The sequence below is a fragment of the Penicillium rubens genome (genome assembly GCF_028828025.1).
Source record: "Penicillium rubens strain IBT 27055 chromosome Unknown utg000003l_segment0_segment0, whole genome shotgun sequence".
NCBI classification, from domain to species: domain Eukaryota; kingdom Fungi; phylum Ascomycota; class Eurotiomycetes; order Eurotiales; family Aspergillaceae; genus Penicillium; species Penicillium rubens.
The window spans coordinates 4516320-4536870 of NW_026890601.1; the positions used below are offsets into that span (position 1 = coordinate 4516320).

The following is a 20551-nucleotide window of genomic DNA, read 5'->3' on the forward strand; positions in this document are numbered from 1 at the left end:
GAACGGTCTACTCCAAATCATCTCTTGATGATTGTAGACTGGAGTGTTTTGTGAACCAATGCATCCAGTACCGGACAGGGGTGCCTCTTTTCTCTTTGCTGGACTGCAATAATCCCCCCAATGCGGGGATCTGGATCTGGATCTGTCTTGCTGTGATTGCCTGCAGAGTGTGTTTTTCCCTCTTCCCCCGGCATAAATGATCCCAGAATCCCGGCATGATTCGGATCTCAGACACGAAAGGACATGAATCCCATGGTGGATTCGACCCGCGGCTGTGATGCGCTGCTTGGATATGTCTACTTCGGAAAACCTGTGCCCCACCCTTTTTTCCCCTTTCACCTTTTCCTTAGGAGACGGAGATGGGAGATCGTCAAATTGCGGAGACGTTGAGACGGTTGCTTTTTTTTTTTTTACCTTTTTTTTATTGCGCTGGGAGATGGTATGATAATGGATTGTATCTTTTTTGTCTTATGATCTACTAGCATCCCAATTATCCTAGATTATCCCAGAAAATTCGATGATGTTTTCTCCTATTGTATAGTATGATGTGTATAGACCGCCGCTTTCCCCGCGTGATTGTCCCACGGGACAATCACTTGACTTTTGCCTTCTCCAGGGCGTCCAGGGCTTCCAGGACTTTCTTAATTACTTCATTCCTCTACTGCTTTCGCCTAACACATTTGTGACTATCATTACTTACTACAATGTCCTCCATCGAGCAGTCCCTTCCCCCGACCAGCGAGCGTCGCAACTCGCTGGAGAAACACCTCCAAACCCGCCCGGATATGCAGGACCTCAAGAACCGCCACATCCTGCTAGACACCAATGTAGCTCCGTGAGTGTTCCCCGGGGATATTCCTCAGTTTTTCTTTTCCTCATGAGATATGGTTGTTAATATATTATAGAGCCCTTCAATCTGCCCGCCAGGAGCTCGACCGCCAGCGTGCTACAGATAGTCTGAAGAAGAACCTGGAGAAGAGGCCTGACAAGGACGAGTTGGTTGAGCGTTTGTTTCCCTTTTTCTTTTCTCTTTTCATTCTGTGTTTATATGTCATTTCTTATTTTCTACTTTCGTTTTGTAGAGATTGGTACCTGGGATTTTTCTCGATATACTAACAACCTGCAAAGGTAATATCCTCCCCGCAACTTCCGCCGCCCCAGCGCTGCAGGCCCACGCCCAAGAACTCAAGCGACACATGCTGGCCGATAACCTCGAGCATAAGATTCAGAACCGGCCACAACCTGAAGAGCTGATTTCCCAGGGTATTCTCTCCGAGGATGAGAACCCACGCTCGCCCGTCTAATTTTGGCCCTATCAAGGCAACATTGCCACAGCTTTGGTGCTATGAGATATGGGTGATACGATCGTTTTATGAGGGCGTTTTTCTTCTTTTTCTTCCTTTTTTACAATTGGAAATGCTCTTTTTCCTTATGCCTTTGGACTGTTTCTGTAGTTTTTCTACTGTCTCTACCGTTTCGAACTTGTGATGTCACCATGACGCACGTGTTGTATAGCATCAAATACAGAAGATGCGCATTTCTAAAAAATACACGTACATATGTAGAAATAAGGCACTAATGGGGGGATACTGGGGCATAACGATGGAGAGAGACATTAATTGTGAAATTAGGTATAATTCTGGCATACATGTATGGAAATGTATACCCAAACTATAACAGGCTACATCGATGTACAGCTGGTCATTCAAAATTATGCCATTGATCATTCCTGGATACCTCATGATAAGTAGTTTTTCTTTTTTTAGTTGTTTTCAGTAGGATCCCACCTCCACCGCAGCTGATAGATCAGGTGTCCAGCCACTCGGCCTCTCACTCCCACGAACGACAATCCCATATGCCGCCCGTTCGACCTTCTCCACACTGTTCTGCATCACATCCAGCTTCTTTGCCATATCCCGGAACATGTAATGCCGCTGTGGTACACTGAGGGCCTCAAACCCTGCACGTATAGCACGTAGATCACCCACAATGCCACCCTGCGAGGAAGCGACCGTAGATTTCTCCCTTTCGCTGGCTGAGTTCTCAGTCAACTGGGTAGCACTTGCGTTCCCGGAGCTCAGTGATAAAACCGCGAAGCGCATCATCTCTCCTGTGAGATCGTACAGGCCCATTAGGTAGTCTTCTTCTGAAACGAGGATCTGTGGAGGGACCCGGGCGGAGCACTCGGCGTGGGTGATGAGCGTTTGCGTGCGTAGGTAGTGGTCGAAGGAGAGGGCTTCAATGAATTCTTGGATTCCTCCACTGATTTGGCGCTGGTATCGCCAGCCATTGATGCCGAGCTGTTCGGGGACGACTTCTTCGAACAGCGCGTGGATTTGGTCGAAGCGGGTTTGGTTTTCTTGGGCGATTTTAGGTGGGAGGGGTTGGTTTGTTGCGCGCACTCGTTGGAGAGCGAAGATACTAGAGGGATCTCAGTTAGTGATGCTTTTCTTTACACTGGGAGGTGCAGGCGCACATCTTCTTGCTCAGGGCGGTAATGTCGCGGCTTTTCTTGATGATACGCTCGCGGCGGTCATGGTGCTCGTCCAGCTCGTCGCGGAAGTTCTCGAAGATTGACAGGATCGGACGAGCTGGCTCTATTTCTGCTTCTGCCATGATTGTGTCTTTAGGATTGAGGTCGAGGGGCTGGCCTTCCCAGTCGCGTTTGGTACCCATTGGCAAAAAGTTGGAGGTTGTTAAGTTCAGATCGCCCTGATAAGCTATCAGCCCTGGAGATAATCTTCTCTCTTACATCTTACATTATCCGGGGACATACTCCTTGGTTTACTACATCATCTATGCATTGATATTTAAAACGAAGAGTCTTGGCTTGTATTTAACTGCTTCTGCTCATTGAAATCATATTGTCTACGGCTATATGGTAGTAGCTACTCATTCAACAACTTGGCACGATGCTTGTCCCAGGTATCGATATCTCAGACGCTCACTTCCAAGGCCAGTAACCGTGACTGTCTGCTCATCACCAGGGACAATGTCAATAGCGTTGTCCTCAAGCTGTACACCCTCTTGCTCCTCAAAGACAAGACACTTGACTGGCTTGCGCGCATTGATCACCAACACCGTCTCACCAGACTTCCCTGTCTGCCTCTTAACCTCTACCTGTCGTTCGGACAGATTGAGATACTTCAACGGCTGTGGCCAGTCGACATCCCGTGCTACAACCTTGTTGTCCACCCACAATCGGGCGGCGAGGACATGCGGTTCTGGTTCGGCGATGTGGTCCAGAACACCATCAGCGATGATATCCGTGGTGCCATTGGCAGCAATGGTGATGTTTTCGCGCACGATCGGTGCCCGGATATCGCGGCCTGTGTTGACAGAGAGGAACCGCAGCTCGACACTGCCTTGGACGGTCTTTGGTTGATTGCTGGCGATCCAAAGTTCGTACTTGCTGGTCTTGGGTGGCTGGGCGTGTGCCACGCTCCAGTCGTGGTGCTCACGTCGGACCCCGACGGCGATCGGGTTCATAACCCGCTTGACGGCGTAGTATGCTGGCTTGGGCTTGAGGAAGTAGTCCACGATGGCCCAGGAGATTGTCGGCCAGCAGTCGTTCAGCTGCCAGAGCAGTGCGCCACCGCAGTGTCGCTCGTCACCCCATTGCCGGCGCCAGCCTCGGTAACCAAACATCATGGTCTCTGCTTGTACAACTTGAGTGAGATAGATATAGGTCTGGTCATGTTAGCCTGCATCGATGGCCATCGTGATGGTAGTCATACCTCAAGGTCTGTGGCGGTCCGTAGATTCTCTACAAGGTACGTCGCTAGTCTTCGTTCGTGACCGTCGGCCTTATTGTGGAAGTCGATCACATGGGATTGAGGGAATTTGTCCTCCGGGTTCTCAACAAAGTAGTCAATGGTAGAGAGGTGGGGGAATGCCTCCATTCCGAACTCGCTGTTGAACCGGCCGCCGAGAGTATCGAAGATTTGGTACTTCTCCTGCGTTCCATGCCACACTATTCTGATGATTAGCATTATTCTCAAAGTTTGCTGGGAAAGCTAACCGTTCCACTGGTGCATATCACCAACAGTGGGGTCTGACGATATCTTGCCATCTCCCCATGGACTCCCAGGGTGGTAGAATGTGCCAGGTGAGTATTCAGCCACCACATCTGGGAGCAGCTTTTCATAAATGTATCGTGCGGGGAAATCCGTCTTCAACCAGTTCTCCGGGTCTTTGTCCTCGTAGTTATAGGTCAAGCCTTCTGACTCTGCAACTTGATAATCCTCATTGTTGCCCGCATAGAGCACAATTGAAGGATGGTGGCGCATACGCTCCAAATTATAGATGGTCTCCTGACGGACAGACTCGAGCATCTCGGGCCATGTGGGATAATTACCGCATCCGAACATGAAGTCTTGCCAGACTAGCACTCCCAATTCATCACAGGCCTCATAGAAGGAGTCGTCCTCATATATACCACCACCCCAGACACTTACTCAAAGTTAGCTAAGTTCGTATAGGTTATAGAACATAGAGAAGTCAAAACCTACCGAATCATCACTTGTCTGCCAGCAACCATAAGTTCAATCCACTTGCGGTATCGCTCGGCACTAATAGCAGGGAGCAGACTGTCTGCCGGAATCCAACACGAACCGCCGCAGAAAATGTCCATGCCATTAATTCGGAAGAAAAAGGATTTGCCATGCTTGTCCGGTTGTTGAACAACCTCGGCGGTCCGGATACCAAACTTCTTGGATGTCTGGTCAACCTGTTCACCATTGCGAAGCAGCGACACCGATACGTCGTATAGAGTCTGCTCGCCATATCCATGGGGCCACCACAGAGCCGGCTTATCGACTGAGAATGTTACTTGAGCGGCCTTTGCCGACACTGGGATAGTCTGGCTTGCAATCTCCTTCCCTTTCAAGCCTAAGCTAACCTGGGCCGTGTAGTCGCCATCACCGACGCTCTCCACATCGATAGCGGCCGTCACCTCAGCTGTCTGGTGGTCTGCGGAGAGCTGCGTTTTGGGCCAGACATTTGCTACGCGGGCCTGATACACCTCAAACCGTACGGCACGCCAGATGCCCGCGGTCATCAACACTGGACCCCAGTCCCAGCCCCAGTGGTACTGGGCTTTCCGCGCAGCCATGCGCGATGGATCGCCGTTGAATCCGACCCATTTGTGCGTGGTGTCTTTGGCCCGGAGCTCGCGGGCCTTGATGAGTGCACAGTCGAACTCAATCTCGAGCGTGTGTTCGCCCTCTGCTTCCAATGCTTTGGTTACATCCACCCGGTGGCCCAGGAACATGTTATCACTCTCCAGGATCACTTGTCCATCCAGCTTGACCTTGGCAAAGGTATCAAGACCATCGAAGACCAGCACAATCGAAGAGCCGGCGGGGGTGGATGGCTTCTGTACGACATTTCGGTAGACCCATGACTTCTCGTTGACCCAGCGGGCATCCAATTCTTTGAATCCGACATAGGGATCATCGAGCCTGTTGGAAGCAATACTGTTAGATTTTGAAACGTTTGGTTTGAGAAAACCAGCTCACTTCTTGTTGGCGATGAGATCCTGTTGTACCACTGATGGGACCGAAGCTACTTGCAGCCATTCGTCGGTGTCCCGGTCTTTGAAGGACCAGCCAGAAGACAGCGAGTGCACAATCTTAGCCATTTTGAAAAGCAATTGGCAATATGAAGGAGGTAGCTTTGTCTGCCCCGGATTTATACATAGTTGGAGACGACTGATGCTTATCGATAAGCCCCGAGACTCCCTTTCCCCTTTGGGAAAACCAAAATGTGCCGTGTCAAAAGGGGACTAGTGTTACCACATGACCGGTATATTTGCAGTTTGTGCTCTTCAAATACAGTGAAACAATGGGAATTTGCAAGTCCCCAGAATTTCACCCGTGTCTCCCCACATGTGCACCAACTTGAGAGTTGATTCGAACCCTCTGGGGTTGTTATATCCACCCAAGAGCTTTGTTGGCCACGGAATTGGCCCCGTCAAGCTCAAAATGTCATTGTTGATGTTCGGGATTCTTTACATGAGTTTCTGCTATCATAAACTGGGAGACTCCCTGGACTGATGAACCTGTATATCATCCGCTTCCTCCTCGTGTATGTGTGCACAGGCAGCTTCCAAGGTTCTTTCGGTCATCGGCCTCTACGATTAATATATTATTATCCCACCAATTACCTTTAGATGCATGACGGTTCGTCACAAGTCTTCAACCGGACCAATCACCGTTGAAGATCGCCAGGCAGCTGGCGTCTTTCATCCTTCGGCTCCCTTTTCATCCCATAGGCTTGGCATGGTAGACTTGCCTGGAGATCAATGATCAGACCGTGGAGTTTTGCAGATTGCTAGCTTCGACTATACCTTGAAATATGCGGAGTCTGACTCTCTTCGTCCCTTTTTGTCTCCTTGAGAAGAAGAGACAGTACGGAGAGGACTCTTAACTGCCCGTGTCCCCATTTCGGGCACTTGACTCGAAAGAGACATGGCGCGAAGGTATCTCGGCACCAGACCCCAAGTGGCAAAGCGCCCCGAAGCGCGCCATAGGCACATTGCCCCTCCTGATACACGGGGTAAGCATAAGTGGGGATGAGCACCAGCCCCTTGATTTGTGAAAATCCCTCATTCAATGTGTTGGGGGGTCGGGCTCCAAGCCATTATGGTATACTCCGTACGGAGCACACGGAGTACAGCGCCAAGACTTGCAATGAAATGGGGATGAAATGAGAAGGTTTGACACATCCACATTGATTGGCGAAATATGTTGAAATTTCCGGCCAAAGGGAGATTTGCTGGTACTGGACCATCGGACCTAATATCCCCATGCAAGAACGGACATGCACTGCTAGTCCTCTTCCCCATACGATCCAGTCCCATCTTGCAGGGCTCACAAGGCGAGTCTGGGGAAATTGCCCCTCACTTTGAGGAATCCATGCCACACTATGAAGTACCGAGCACCATGCAATGCAGGTTCTGTGGCGTGTGAGCACTGGAAGCGAGATTGGATATTTCCCGTGAATGGCACACCTGCCACCCCTGTCCATGCTGGCGTGGCAATTCCCGGCTGGAATATTAGGCAGCTCGGGACTTGAAACCCCAGTGACCGTACAAAGTCCCCTGTTGGTCTTACATATGCCGGGAGTTGATGATATAGACATGTCCACGTCAAACCGAAGGTTAAAGGGCCTTTTTCCCTCTGTTTTCCCTACAAGATCCGTGAGAGAGAGTGTTCGTCTTGCCACGCCTTGCAAGGAATAGTCCGGAGTCACGGACGTCACTAGCCTATAGTCGTCCAATATGCCCGACCAATCACTCTGACCCGAGTGAGACCGGACAGGAAAAAAAGACTTGCATAGTTCAAATCCATCACGAAAATGCGGGGAGATTAAGCGGATCAGCCTATTTTCTTCGTTCTGCTTAGGTCTTTTCGGCTTTAGTCTGCTTTTCCCCTTTTATCTTCTTTTTCTTCTATCTCCTCTAGACCTATGACTTTCCACCTATGCGCAATGTGAGGAACCAACTGTCACAACCCAACAGAAACATTATACGACACTATTATTCTACCCATCCATGACGCCACCTCAGTGACCACACGGTGGTCGTGAATTTATAACTATCATCAAGAATGTTCCATACCTTCGAGGGGTTTGAGAACCCCACGGCTGCAACTCCTGCCCGCAACCGGTCTACCAGTGAAAGACGTGAATCTATTAGTCGCCGTGTGACAACCTTGCGCGCTTGTACATCTTGTCGCCATCGCAAGATCAAGTGTGATGGCGAGAAGCCATGTGAGGCATGTCGGTGGTATAAGAAGTCGGACCAGTGTCACTATTCAGACCCGCGGCCCTCGCGGAGGTGAGTCACTCGCCCATGTCCCCCCTACCCCCAACTATCTAACCAGTTTGATATATATAGACACGTGGAAAAACTATCTACAACTCTGGAAGAGTATCGAAGTATCTTGGGGAAGTTATTCCCAAACTTCTCTCCAGAGTCATTGGTAAATTTGCCACGTGAGAAACTCCTCGAGCTCACAATCGCCCCGTCGGGCTCTCACATGCAAACACAGTCACATCATGCCGATTCACCATCCACGTCGGTTTCCATGGAAGCCCACGTCTCGCCTTTGTCAAATGAGGATGACAACCTCGAGGCTCTGCAAACCATGCCTGAGGAACTACCGGATAGCCGTAATACTAGCTCCTCGGATCTAGTAGAGGGCGTCTCGGATGATGTTAATGGCTTGTCGCTGTCGGCTCGCCAGCCTTCATCTTACCTGGGTGTATCATCCATCCAAGCTGTGATCAAGGTCATTGTCTGGTTGGATCCAGGCTGCGCCTCGTACTTTTCCCGAACTCCCGTCAACGAACAGGAGGATGCGATCGGATGGCCGCATCGTGCGCCTGTCACACCCCCGCAACCCCTTATTCCGCCCTCAGAGATGCAAATGCTCGATGCATATTTCCTCTATTTTCAAGCCTTTGCTCCCATGATCGATGAGCGCTCCTTCCGCGAGGCTTACTGCGCTGGTCGTCGGAGGGATGACCATTGGCTTGCTCTACTGAACATTGTTCTTGCTCTTGGTTGCATTGCGGCTACAGGACCCGATGATACGACACACCAGACATACTTCCTGCGATGTAAGAGCCACCTAACTCTGACTTCCTTGGGAAGCTCCCATATCGAGACCATCCAGGCGCTGGGACTGATGGGCGGCTGGTACTGCCACTATATCAGCCAGCCGAATCTGGCATACTCCGTTTTGGGTGCTGCGTTGCGTATGTCGGTTGCTCTGGGACTGCATAAGGAGTTTGCAGAGACCCGCCAAATACCGAGTCCAGCGAAGCTAGCGTCTATGGATCTTAAGCGCCGCGTCTGGTGGTCTTTGTTCTGCATGGATACCTGGGCCGGCATGACACTAGGCCGGCCTAGTATGGGTCGGATAGGTTCAAACATTACAGTTAAACCTCCCCTCTGTCGAGACAAGGTAAGTCTTATTCCCTCCCAGAGAAGAATAATCGTTTGACTCATGCAATTCTAATAGGGAAACGTTCTCGAAATCCTCCCTTTGGTGGAAAACATCCGCTTCGCCAAGATCGCCACCCAAGTCCAAGAGTCCCTCGCCGCAGCACCGCTAGTCAAGCACCAAGAAATGGCCCACGCAGATGCGCAGCTTCTAGAGTGGTGGGACAACCTCCCCTCCGTTCTGAAAGACCACGAGCCCTGCTCAGAGTCAATAAACACTGTGCGGACAGTCATGCGTTGGCGCTACTACAACCAACGGATCCTCCTGTACCGACCAACACTGCTCAGCTACGCCATGCGCCGCGTGCCTTATATCGCACTGCGATCGGAAGAGCGCACCGCAATTGAAAAATGTCGCGAGGTCGCAGATGAATCTATTCGGAATATTGCTGCTACGGCGCAGCTTAACCAGCTCTGCGGATGGAATGCTGTCTGGTGGACTTTCCAGGCTTCTCTGGTTCCCTTGGTGGGATTATTCCTCAACGATCCAACGGCAAATGACCCTCGCGCTTCTATTGAGTCCTGTCAGGCGCAGGTGGAAATGGCCATGATGACCCTGGCCCGCATGCAGTCCTTTGGCCATACTGCGAAGCGGTCGCTGGATGCTATCTCGCGTATCTACGAGGCTAGCAAGCGGGGACAGGATCTTGGCGATCCTGATTCTTCCGCTAGTGTTCTTAGTAGCACTAACCCTTATCCCGCTGGTCGGGATATGTCAGTCATGTTCCCGGCACCTGAACAGGGTCGTGGTAACGTGGCTATGGGCGAGAATGGGTTCCTTGACCCCCTCGCTACTACCCCGTTCGCGGATGATTCAGGAGGCCAGTATCTCTGGGAGTATCTGAGTTGGAGTGACAACAACTTGTGGCCAGGAATTGTCACTGATGTTGATGGGAGGAACGACATGATGACTTTGTTGACTCCGGATCATGAGAAAGGCCCAAAATTCGGAGAACAACCTGCGTATTTCGATCCCATGCCGGATCCTGGGTACTTTGCGAACGGCGGATTTTATTACTGAACGATCGTTCTCTTCTCTGCTATTCTCCTTTCTATTCTACTATTTTTTGTTCCTTGGGAATTCTTCGATTTAGCATGTTAGCATAGGGCATACGTGGGAAACGAATGTATATTGACTTACCTTTTCTTTGCAAAGCTTCAAGTATATCATGTACTGTAGGATCTCCCATATTTATATATTCCCACGATACGATTGACACAGAAATGGGGTTTTACTCCAGACCAGAAGTCAATATTCAATTCAAGTCAAATCATACATTCATAGGGAGGCATAATATCGAGCCAGCGCATCTATCATTGCGTCTCGTCGTTCCGGATCTTCATCCTCAAGGATCTTTTGAACGTGTCTATTGTGTTTCAGATCTGCGACCTGATTATACGCGTCACCGTATCCAACTGGGCCGTCCAACTGCACCGGGCCTCTCCTGCGTTTGTCATCGGAGTCTGACAATAGTCCACTCGAGCCTATGTGGGCGAGGGAGTTTCTGAGAATATCCCCAATGCTCACGTTTGCCACCAGAGGGAGTGACCCAAGGACCTTTGTATAGTACGGGATTAGAGTGCCGTTGGATACAATTGACCTGGTCACAGCTGTCAGGCTCAGTGCGCCTCTCCTAATGGCGGAGCCCTGTGAGCTGACAACTTCGGTGAGGTTACTGACTATCGTGCCGATATCAACCACACCTCTCAACGGGAATGTGTTGTTGCCCGGTCTCAGAGTGACATTTTTAACCGTTGCGTTGCCGATGACTAGGTCCGTGTTGCCACTTTTGAGGTCAAGTGTGATAGTGCCGACTTCGAAGCTGAGTGCCGAGGGGTTTGGAAGTGTAAGGTTGGCAACGAGGTTGGACCCGTCATCTTCTGCTGGCAAGAGAAATGTGCTATCAGCGATGGAGAAGCCTTCGAACTTGTTTAAAGCTATTTCGGAGATTAGCAATGGAAGACAGACCACTATAGTGAAGTACTCACTTGGGATCACCACATCTTTATCCAATACAATGTGGTTTTTCAGGACGCCAAGATATCCAGTGGTCACTCCATATAGGGATAGTGCTGTTTCCTTTTGGAAGACCGTCTGGCCCACAAAGGTTTCCCAGGAAGTCATATTGAGGATTGGTGTCAACTGGTCGGTGACTCCGAGTGAATAATTGCCCTTGATAGTCTGCCCAGGGATCTCAATTCCTGCATATGCATTCTCATGGCCAGCGGAGCGCACAAATGTGTAGAAGACGACCGGATCGAGTCGAACACCGAGTGCAAGCTTCAAATTTACTTTGGCTTCTAGTGTCATTCGTACTGTATCTGTTGTTGGGTGCATCACTTCGGCATTGACGATTCGTAGGTCCGATTTATTGACAACAAGTTGGGCGATGGCCGGAATTGCCACCAGAAAGCTTGTTTGGCGTTAGTATCAAAGTTGATAATAAACATGAGACGAAGCAAAAGTGCACTGTGACTTACAAAACGGGTAAGAAAATAGCCAAGAAGATCACATTGGCGATGAGGTAGATGCACCAGAATCGCCTGCAATGACGGCGGAATTTATTCTTCTTCGAGGTCGAGCTCAGTGAGGATCCGACCTTTTCGAGTTTGCCAGACTCATCGGACTCTGGGTTGAGAAGCCCTCGATTGCCCCCGATGATATACTTTCCCATGCCCAGCGCCATGATAAAGTGCCTTTGGGAGAGAATATACAGTCTATTTATATGAACACCAAACCCTCATTGAATTATCATATGTCTATAAAAGATACCGAGGACTGAGGAGATTAAGTTTGTAATATATATCTTCCAGGGCTTGTTTCTTTTGCGGGGGATCGCCATCTCCTGCTATTACGCGGTATATAAAGTACATAGATAACATGGCAAATCTGCACGTCTCTGCCTAAAGGACTGGGTTTATCTCTGTCAAGACAAGCCAATTGTGAAGTACATCCATAACTAGTCTGTCATATTGCTTGTATTATGGAACTAGACCACATACTCTGACGGCATCTTACCTATCAGACCAAATTGTCCCGATTTGGCCGGCCAGATTCCAAAAGCGGAGGATGGCTTCTTACACAAGCGGCCTAGGTGATACAGGTCCGAGCTGTAATAATGTATGTGCCTTGGCGTGGAGTGTGCTGAACCTCTTGATTACGCTGCACATGCCCTTACTCGATGATCTTATTCCGAGTGCCTTGGTGTGGGTTCATGGTCAGCTTACATGTAACCGAGCTTGATCCTGAACTATTCTAGTATTTGGAAGCTCCGATCTATCCTCCCTATCACAAATGCGGGGATATCAACACACCAAGTGGCCCAAAGTATCATCAACTTGAGCGTTTATATCCATATTTTCTCAGACTTCTCATTTCTGCCATTAAAAATGGCAAAATGGATAGTTACCACTAGGAAGTGTCAATTTGAGGTATTTAGACGATGCCTGATAGTTGAAACGTCAAGACATGGACCTGGGTATAAACGTATAACCCCGTACTAGAAGCATGAAAATCCCTCGGGTTGTCTACTTTTCACATGAACCCTTTTGTCGGCATTTCTGTCAACTTATTTAAAGGAGCTGGGGCCTGAAGATGTCTCCGGGGTTTGCTGATTATCCAGTAACCCCTCTTAGTGGCGTACCAGCTACATGTACATGAGCCAAGACATCAAAACATCCGATATGACTGGCCCAGGATTATCCTTAAGTCCCTGAATGGTCAGCGAGTGTGACATCACAGTATTTCATGTTGGACGTATATCGTATAGAGTGCGAAGGAGTGCTGGAACGTTGGAATCCCCGCAATGCCATGGCCACTTTCCCCGCATTTTGTAGTTCCAATGTGGATCAGTGGATATTCCTTGTCTTGTAGGGTGAAGGCCTTGGGAAGAGTAGTGAATTTGTTTGGCTACATAGTATATATACGATACATATACGCCCTATATCTGCCTGAATACCCCCTTTCAACTATGTAGGAATGTAAGGCCCGGTGTATAACTGTGGGATACACTATAAATTCAACAAGCGATGGACTATACTTAACATTCAAGCCCAGAAAAAATAATAATGTAAATAACCGGTTTATAGCGGCCTTCCAGTGTTAATGATGCTTCAATACCTAGTGAAGGCATATTGGTATACTTCTCGTCCCAATTAGGCAATCTGGGGTCCACACGGACCATGCTGAGTCATCCAGGCATCAGGCCCCGGGCCTGGAGGTGGCATCAACATCCAAACATCCACCAATTTACCAAATTTACCACCAATTGCATGGGATGGAATTGGAGTGAATTATAGTTCACATTTACAGTCACTACAGATCTTGAGGCTAAAAAAGTTGGATGTCCAGCTCCTTACTTCCCCCACAACATCCGCCAAGGGGTTCATCAAGCCGCCCAATTATGCGAGCTAGCCGCAACAGACAATCTAGCAACCACTAATCTCGTCAATTGATTGTTATCAGAAAGACAAAAAAGAAAAGGAAAGAGGAGTCCGAGAGTCCGAAATAAGAGAATGGCTCTCTTTGACTCTCCAGCGCGAGTCTTCCTCGCCGCAACAGCCCTCCGCCTCGTCCTCCTCGTCTATGGAGGCTGGCAGGACGCGCATTCCGCCGTGAAATACACCGACATCGACTACATGGTGTTCACTGATGCTGCTCGTTACGTTGCAAAGGGCGAGTCACCCTATGCTCGCGATACTTACCGCTACACGCCGCTCTTGGCATGGATACTTGTCCCGACTGCGTGGGAGGGTGCCGCACCTTGGTCAACACTGAGTTTCGCCTTTGGAAAGGTGCTTTTTGCATTGTCTGATGTTCTTGCCGGATGGCTCGTTGTCCAGCTGCTTGTCCGATGCTATCGCTTTCCTGTCGAGCGCGCGCTGCGGTATGTTGCTGCTGTTTGGCTGTGGAATCCCATGGTTGCCAATATCAGTACCCGTGGTAGTTCAGAAGGAGTACTGGGCGTGCTTGTTGCGGCACTTTTGTGGGCAACTTTGACGAAGAAGCCTATCCTTGCTGGGCTTATCCTGGGTCTTGCTGTGCATTTCAAAATTTATCCGTTCATCTATGGTATCTCCATCCTCTGGTGGTGGGATGCTGAGCGCGATGGGTCCGCAACGGCCGACACTGCGCTGCTGTCACAAGCTTTAGGATTTTTTACCCCATCCCGGGTGAAGTTTACTGTCGCCGCACTGGCCAGTTTCGTGGCCTTGAATCTTGTCATGTACCTGCAGTACGGCCAGCCATTCCTCCATCACACATTCTTCCACCATCTTACTCGCATTGATCACCGCCACAATTTCTCTCCGTATAGTACACTGCTATATCTGTCTGCTGCCGGTGGGGCTGAAACTCGTTTCGAGGCACTAGCCTTCCTTCCGCAGCTAATCCTTGTGGTTGTTGCTTTGCCTCTAGTTCTGGCGAAGAAGAGCTTGACTACCGCGATGCTCGCGCAGACCTTTACCTTTGTCACTTTCAACAAAGTCTGTACCAGCCAGGTATGTGATTTCACCTGAGAATTGTCATACGTACAGCTAACAAGTCTAGTATTTTCTCTGGTATCTCATCCTGCTTCCGTTTTACCTACCATCTTCCTCACTCATCCGCAAACCGACTCTGGGCATATCAGCAGCCATACTATGGATTGCTGGACAGGTATGTATTGTCTACTGATCCTCCGCTGCCACAGCTTTTACTTGGGACTTCATCTCTGATAAACTATATAGGCCCTCTGGCTGCACCAAGGCTACAACCTCGAATTCCTGGGCCTGTCATCCTTTGTACCTGGACTGTTCCTCGCAGGGCTCTTCTTCTTCGCTGTGAACGTCTGGATACTAGGCATCATTGTTCGGGATGGAGGGGACGGGGGCGACATCACGGTTGCAGAAAAATGATAGGGGAAATACCTGTATTTAATAGAGATGTGTACAGAGTTACGGGTCTTGGATGAAAGCAACGATGATTGGTCAGGATGACATTGAAATACATACAATACATACAAGCAAACCCATCAGACATGCCCGATGGGCCCATATGGCCATGATTATCCGATTTTGCTTGTACCCAGTTATCGACTTGCCCTCTTAGAGACGGTAAGCCGAAAAACAGAGAAGCAGGGTGACAAGATGTGGGCACTGAGGATAGTTCCTGTTTCACTCTGCTCAGGCGATGGCGGACTCCGACACCTTAACAGAAAAAATGAAGAAAAAAAGGCAAAGAAGCATTAATGTGTTCATGAGAACACCACATAGCAGCTCAGGTATGTCCTAAAATGACATCCACCGGTGTGATATCACAAAGAATAGGACAAGATTTGAATAGCGAACAAGAAATTCGCTGGGAAGACGGAATCGACGACGGGGTATTATGCTGAATGACAAGAGGAAAAGGGAAAAGTTAGGTGGAAACGCTCAGAAAATATCAAGGCAAACAACCTAGTAAGGGTTGGAGCTATCGGCAAGAAGACTGTAAGTGTTCACTTGGATGCCCAGGGGGCGAACTCGAGGTACCAAAGCGCCCACAATCTGCTGGTCATTGTACTCCGCGGTTATTCCATCTGTTAGTGTGATGAATGAGGCCGATGGTCGGTTCACGCGCAAAGCCTCCAGGATATCTTCACTCCATAGGCCTGTGCACTCGTTATCGACAAGCTGGAAATAAGGGTTCAGAGGCGGACACGTCGAGTCGAGATCGATGAAACGGATCCGCAAGTACTCCAGGGCAGGGAGAACGGATAGACACTCGATTGCCTTGACCACCATTGCCTCGAAGGCACGAATGAACGCAATGCTGGTAATTCCTCCTACCCCTGGACCCATCTGGGACCAGTGATGCGATTTGTCTATCCGCTTATTGTGACAGCACGCCTTGACTACAAGATCTAGTGACCTGAGCCGAGATTCAGAACGCATTGCTGTTGCTCCTTGCTTTAATGTCTCGAAAAAGAACAAACACACACGACCAGTGTAGGTAAATGACTCTAAATGTGGGACTGTCTCGCCGAGCCGACTGCAGATTGGGGGAAGCGAGTTTTGAGGCCCAGAAGGTGCAACTAGCAAACTATTACTCTTGTTGTAGAATCCCTCCAGGCTAAGGTTGATATGGCGGATTGTCAATGGAGGGTGGATCAAGATTTGTACCATGATGAGGTAGGCCTTCAGATGGGGTTGGGCCCAGGCACAATGCCATTCGCTCAAGGATGGCAACGCCTGTGAAATGTTGTGCCAGTCTTCAAGTTCTCGCATCAGATTCCAGGCACCATGCATGATAAATGTCTGTATGCGTTCAAGAACAGGTAGGCGCCGCTGGATGAGAGCCTGCAGACTGTACATGACATGGCTATGGCGGAAATGTTGAATCATAGGCGGGTTCTTGCTGTGGCCACCCTCCAGTGTGAGAACTCGGGCAGCGGGGAAAAAGTACTGAACAAGGCGGAATATTTCCTCCAATGAAGCGTTATTGGATGGACGTTGATAATGGATAACATTATCTCCGTGATCATGGCGGGAAGGACGATTCAACTGCGTGTGTCCTGCGCGTCGTGCAGCTGGCTGAGCGGCATGCTGCCCCGGATTCGTCCGGGGAATCTTAGACGAAGAAGTCTTATCTCCCCAGATAGGCATCCAAATCTCAATGTGGCAGACGTAAGGAGTCAAATGGGGGTTTTTCATGAACCACCGGGCACAGATGGCCAGTTCATCTCTGCTGCCCTTGATTCTGACTATCAAAAATTCAGTTGTCAGTCCAATTTGAAATTAGTACTACGCAGTTATATGGAACTCACTATGGCGGTAAATTCGGCTTTGAACAAGTCCAGTCCATATGCGGCAAGTCAAGGCCAGGTTGGCGAGGGCCTTCCGCCGCGGATGATGAAGACCCTTGCTCCAGTTCTGAGCAGAAGATCCACCATATGCTGTATGGTTACCAGCCGACGCTCTTCTGCCAAGGATATAATCTAGAATAATCTCATGGATCTCAACTGGAAGATTGACGAATTGGATTCCCGACTGGACCGGGGCTGAGATAGTGGATGCGGGACCTTGTGCGTGGAGATGAGATTGGTCCTCACTGACAGGGATAGTGCTGGATACGCGGTTTTCACAGGTATCACGGCCAAGAATGTTTGAAGTGATGCTGTAGTTTGATTGTACTGCGCTTGCAGGACCCGGGATGGGTCCACTGACCATCGAACTGACCAACGCCGACGGGGCGGGAGGAATTGCGGAGATCATGAGGGATGATAGGGATGACGATGAGAGAGGATTGGGAGCGTTAGAGGTCTCTTGTGCGACTTGCTCTTCTTTAGAAGAGAAACTGTAGGCTGATAACTAGAATTAAACATATGTCAGTCAGCAAACAGGTCATGCCGGGGTGATGCATATACCACCTGGCAGCTGTGACCACTTGTCGCACCGGCCCGATGTTCGCTCTTGCTACAGATAGGAGACCTCAGTGGATATCATTCATGGATGAAAGAAAAGAAATTACAGGAAGAGAGGGGTTCGCCGATCAGGCCGTTGGGCAGCGTGAAGAGGTGGGTTGGAAGGGGATTGGTGGAGGAGAGATGAGCCCGGTCAAAAGCAAGAGATAAGAAGAAGATAAAAAGAAAAAGCGAACCTACTAAAGAGGCAAAGGAATGCAAAGTACATAGGTAGAAGAAGAAAGTGGGAGGTTAGAAAGCAAAGAGGAGAGACGTTGCGCGACACTGTTGGAATACTTGATATTGGGACTTGAAAGAACAAAAAAGATCACTGTCGTTAGTAAAATAACATGGACGTCCGTAGGTAATCAGATTAGATGGGAGCTTACATTAAAGATCCATGGATGTTTTTACTGATTTACTATATCAATTACCTGGGCAGCTATAGATCGTGTACATCAGCCGTGATAATCTCCTTGGCCCCATTAACTATATGTAGAGATGCAGTCTTCTAGACAATGAGAAGTATAGAGATAATCTACATTATGGTGATTCAACTCGGGCCCTATTCGCTTACAGACATACATAACACACAGAACAGCAAAATAATGGGTATCGATGCAAAATAGACGCTACAAAACCATTGCAAAGGAAAAAAAGAAAAAGAAGCTAACGCTTACGCCTGAAACGGAAACGAAGTCCATCATCGCTATCCGAATCACGCTCCTCGCGAGCCCTCTTCGGGCGCCGAGCTGGAGTTGGGTCTGGAGTCGGTTCAGGCGAGGTGCGGGCAGTCGCTGACAGCTCGGGCCGTGATGGGGCAACTTCATCACGATGATCCTCAGAATCCGGGCCTTCAGGCTCGATTCGGGAGTTCGTCTCAGCGGAATTGCTGCCCCAATAGTGATCGCCGATACCATAGTCTTTGCGGGTCACTTCTTCTAGAGGAACGATTACCGTCTGGATACGAGCTCGAGTACGCGACTCGCCTTTACGCCGAAATTTCTTGAAGTTCTTGCGCCCGTTCCATTGATCGTTCCATCGGTCCGAGCTTTCCTCCTCGCGAGCTGGTGCATTCCGGACGGGAAGCTCCATTTCTTCCACGATGGCCAGGTTCTTCAATTGGTCCACATCCACATCACCAAAGTCGGCTGGATGTGAGTCTTCCTCGGCTTTGCGTTGTTGCTCTTCATCTTCTCGGTGCTTCCGGGCGGCTTCGAGCACGTCGAGTTTAGGTCGCTTGCGTTTGGGGGCCTCGGGTTCAGGGGCTACGGCCTCTCCCTCTGCTTGATAGTGAGCCATCTCTGCACGACGACGCTTCATTGCACGGGCGCCCGGGAGGAGATCAGTGACGGTATCATCTAGCTCCTCCTTCACTGTATCCAGGGGCTGGGTTGCTTGGGACGGGGCTTGAGTTTCGACATCCACGGTCTGAGTGGAGTTGATTATGGTGGCGTCCTCTTCTTCTTCAGGCGCATACACTGGGACAGATTCCATGTCGAATCCGTCATCGAAGGTTTTCATTTTACTGACATATGCACGCACACGGGGTGTCTTACCCCGAGCTGTCGAGGGCTGGCTAGGCTCAGGATGCGATACCGATACCGGTTCGGACACGACGGAGATTGCTGGTTGGCTGGTTGGTGCAGGCTCGATCGCTGGTGTAGATGCGGAGATCTGACTAGAGCCCTCCTCTGTGGGCAAGGGACGGCAGAGGGGTGATGAATCATTTCCAAGGATAGCGTCAAGGAACTCTCGTTGCTCTATCACGCGCTGGTCGGTCATCAGGGCAACTTCATTACCGACGTCAATGGACCATTGTTCGAGATCTCCTTTTGATCGAAAGCGAACAAGAATGACACCACCGGAAGCATGCCGCTCGCTACCAACGCCTTTCCGTCCTGCAGCTTTTTTCATGAACCGAACGATATCTGCGGCAGTTGTGACCCCATCTTCAACTTCGTACAAAAGCGCCTTTCCTTGGCCATTGTTGATTGGACCTTGCAGATTTTCAAACTGGGCTGGATCGCCGAAGATGAATGTATATCCCTCGAAGACATTAAGACGTGCAGGATTTGGAGCAAAAGCAGCGGCGGGACGCTGAGTTGGCTCTTTTCCGGGAGGCGGGAGGTGTTGATTTGGATCGGGCCAGGCCGATTCGAAGTCGGTTTCGAGAGGACAGAGTGATTCATCATTCTCAAGATCACCGGGAGTAGCCGCGTAGACGAGTGCATCAATATATGAATCATCTACTATGTACTTCCCGTTGACGAGTGCCTGAAGACCCTTGGCTGTATTCCGTTTGCGCTGTACCACATGTGTTGTGTGGTCGACAATATAATCCATGACGGTCTTAATGTCGAGGTCTTCTAGACGCGAGCGAACATGGGCTAGAGGATCTTCACCTCGCACCTGCTTGGAGGAGGCTGACAAGGTTAGAACCACAGGCTCCCATTTGATCCTATCAAGATCATCAGCTGGGATTCAAGCCTATAATAAGCGGACATACGCACCGGAGCGCGTGCTGGTATTTCGCGAGCTGGATGACATGCTCATCGCCCTTCTCCAACTTGTATTCTCCCTGGATTCTCTTTTCATCAACGACTGTTCCTTTCTTCGAGTCTAAATCGGTTATAGTGATCTTGGATCGCGCTAGTGGTGATAACTAGACTGGAATTAGCCAGAGAATGCATATCGTCGCGGGGTCAACCGTACCCCATCTTTCGGAGTGACCGGTGAGATTTCAATGGTCATATGCTTGCGGGATATCGAGTTGTGGTTGACAGCATGGCGAACTACTCAATAAGTGGTCAGTCGAATTGTGTGATCCTCTCTGACTGAAGGAAGCCATACCTCCATCTCGATAGAATCGACCGAATAGATACTTCTTTCCAGGCCGCAGCCACACGCGCTTCCCTATGAGGTTTTAGCAACCGATCAATCCTTTTCAATCAGATATCCCACCTTCCAGAAAATCACCGGTTGAATCAAGAATCCACATGACGCCGAATCCGCCGAGGATTATTGTTCAACGTCAGGCTACGTAGTTGAGCCTCGCGCAAATTGAAACGCGTGTCCACGTGACTCCGCGTCAAGTTGGTTTCCGCGCTCTCACCTCTTC

At 49.7% G+C, this 20551-nt stretch overlaps 8 protein-coding genes across 8 annotated transcripts; 3 read left to right on the forward strand and 5 right to left on the reverse strand.

Annotated features, from left to right (window-relative positions):
* Positions 1 to 704: 704 nt before the first annotated feature.
* N7525_007927 (RPEL repeat-containing protein) lies at positions 705 to 1304 on the forward strand (the record flags this gene model as incomplete). Its single annotated transcript, XM_002568350.1, has 3 exons — positions 705 to 835; positions 906 to 1006; positions 1129 to 1304. 3 exons carry the CDS (start codon positions 705 to 707, stop codon positions 1302 to 1304), a joined length of 408 nt encoding a protein of 135 aa, XP_002568396.1.
* Positions 1305 to 1772: 468 nt separating this feature from the next.
* N7525_007928 (translin family protein) lies at positions 1773 to 2676 on the reverse strand (the record flags this gene model as incomplete). The annotated part of the gene is made up of 2 exons (XM_002568351.1): positions 1773 to 2421; positions 2477 to 2676. The coding sequence occupies 2 exons, from the start codon at positions 2674 to 2676 to the stop codon at positions 1773 to 1775; spliced, it is 849 nt and encodes a 282-aa protein (XP_002568397.1).
* A 216-nt stretch (positions 2677 to 2892) lies between these two features.
* On the reverse strand, positions 2893 to 5641 carry N7525_007929 (glycoside hydrolase family 2 protein; the record flags this gene model as incomplete). The annotated part of the gene is made up of 5 exons (XM_002568352.2): positions 2893 to 3690; positions 3738 to 3973; positions 4022 to 4452; positions 4512 to 5462; positions 5520 to 5641. The coding sequence occupies 5 exons, from the start codon at positions 5639 to 5641 to the stop codon at positions 2893 to 2895; spliced, it is 2538 nt and encodes an 845-aa protein (XP_002568398.1).
* A 1969-nt stretch (positions 5642 to 7610) lies between these two features.
* N7525_007930 (uncharacterized protein) lies at positions 7611 to 10031 on the forward strand (the record flags this gene model as incomplete). Its single annotated transcript, XM_002568353.1, has 3 exons — positions 7611 to 7840; positions 7901 to 8972; positions 9030 to 10031. The coding sequence occupies 3 exons, from the start codon at positions 7611 to 7613 to the stop codon at positions 10029 to 10031; spliced, it is 2304 nt and encodes a 767-aa protein (XP_002568399.1).
* Positions 10032 to 10289: 258 nt separating this feature from the next.
* N7525_007931 (DUF3712 domain-containing protein) lies at positions 10290 to 11697 on the reverse strand (the record flags this gene model as incomplete). Its single annotated transcript, XM_002568354.1, has 3 exons — positions 10290 to 10948; positions 11000 to 11424; positions 11492 to 11697. 3 exons carry the CDS (start codon positions 11695 to 11697, stop codon positions 10290 to 10292), a joined length of 1290 nt encoding a protein of 429 aa, XP_002568400.1.
* Positions 11698 to 13525: 1828 nt separating this feature from the next.
* N7525_007932 (glycosylphosphatidylinositol-alpha 1,4 mannosyltransferase I) lies at positions 13526 to 14905 on the forward strand (the record flags this gene model as incomplete). Its single annotated transcript, XM_002568355.1, has 3 exons — positions 13526 to 14509; positions 14559 to 14666; positions 14738 to 14905. 3 exons carry the CDS (start codon positions 13526 to 13528, stop codon positions 14903 to 14905), a joined length of 1260 nt encoding a protein of 419 aa, XP_002568401.1.
* Positions 14906 to 15445: 540 nt separating this feature from the next.
* Positions 15446 to 17375, reverse strand: N7525_007933 (uncharacterized protein; the record flags this gene model as incomplete). The annotated part of the gene is made up of 3 exons (XM_002568356.2): positions 15446 to 16731; positions 16795 to 17331; positions 17369 to 17375. The coding sequence occupies 3 exons, from the start codon at positions 17373 to 17375 to the stop codon at positions 15446 to 15448; spliced, it is 1830 nt and encodes a 609-aa protein (XP_002568402.2).
* A 724-nt stretch (positions 17376 to 18099) lies between these two features.
* N7525_007934 (DNA damage response protein RcaA) lies at positions 18100 to 20431 on the reverse strand (the record flags this gene model as incomplete). Its single annotated transcript, XM_061214252.1, has 5 exons — positions 18100 to 19891; positions 19944 to 20095; positions 20146 to 20225; positions 20284 to 20346; positions 20395 to 20431. The coding sequence occupies 5 exons, from the start codon at positions 20429 to 20431 to the stop codon at positions 18100 to 18102; spliced, it is 2124 nt and encodes a 707-aa protein (XP_061068683.1).
* Positions 20432 to 20551: the final 120 nt, after the last annotated feature.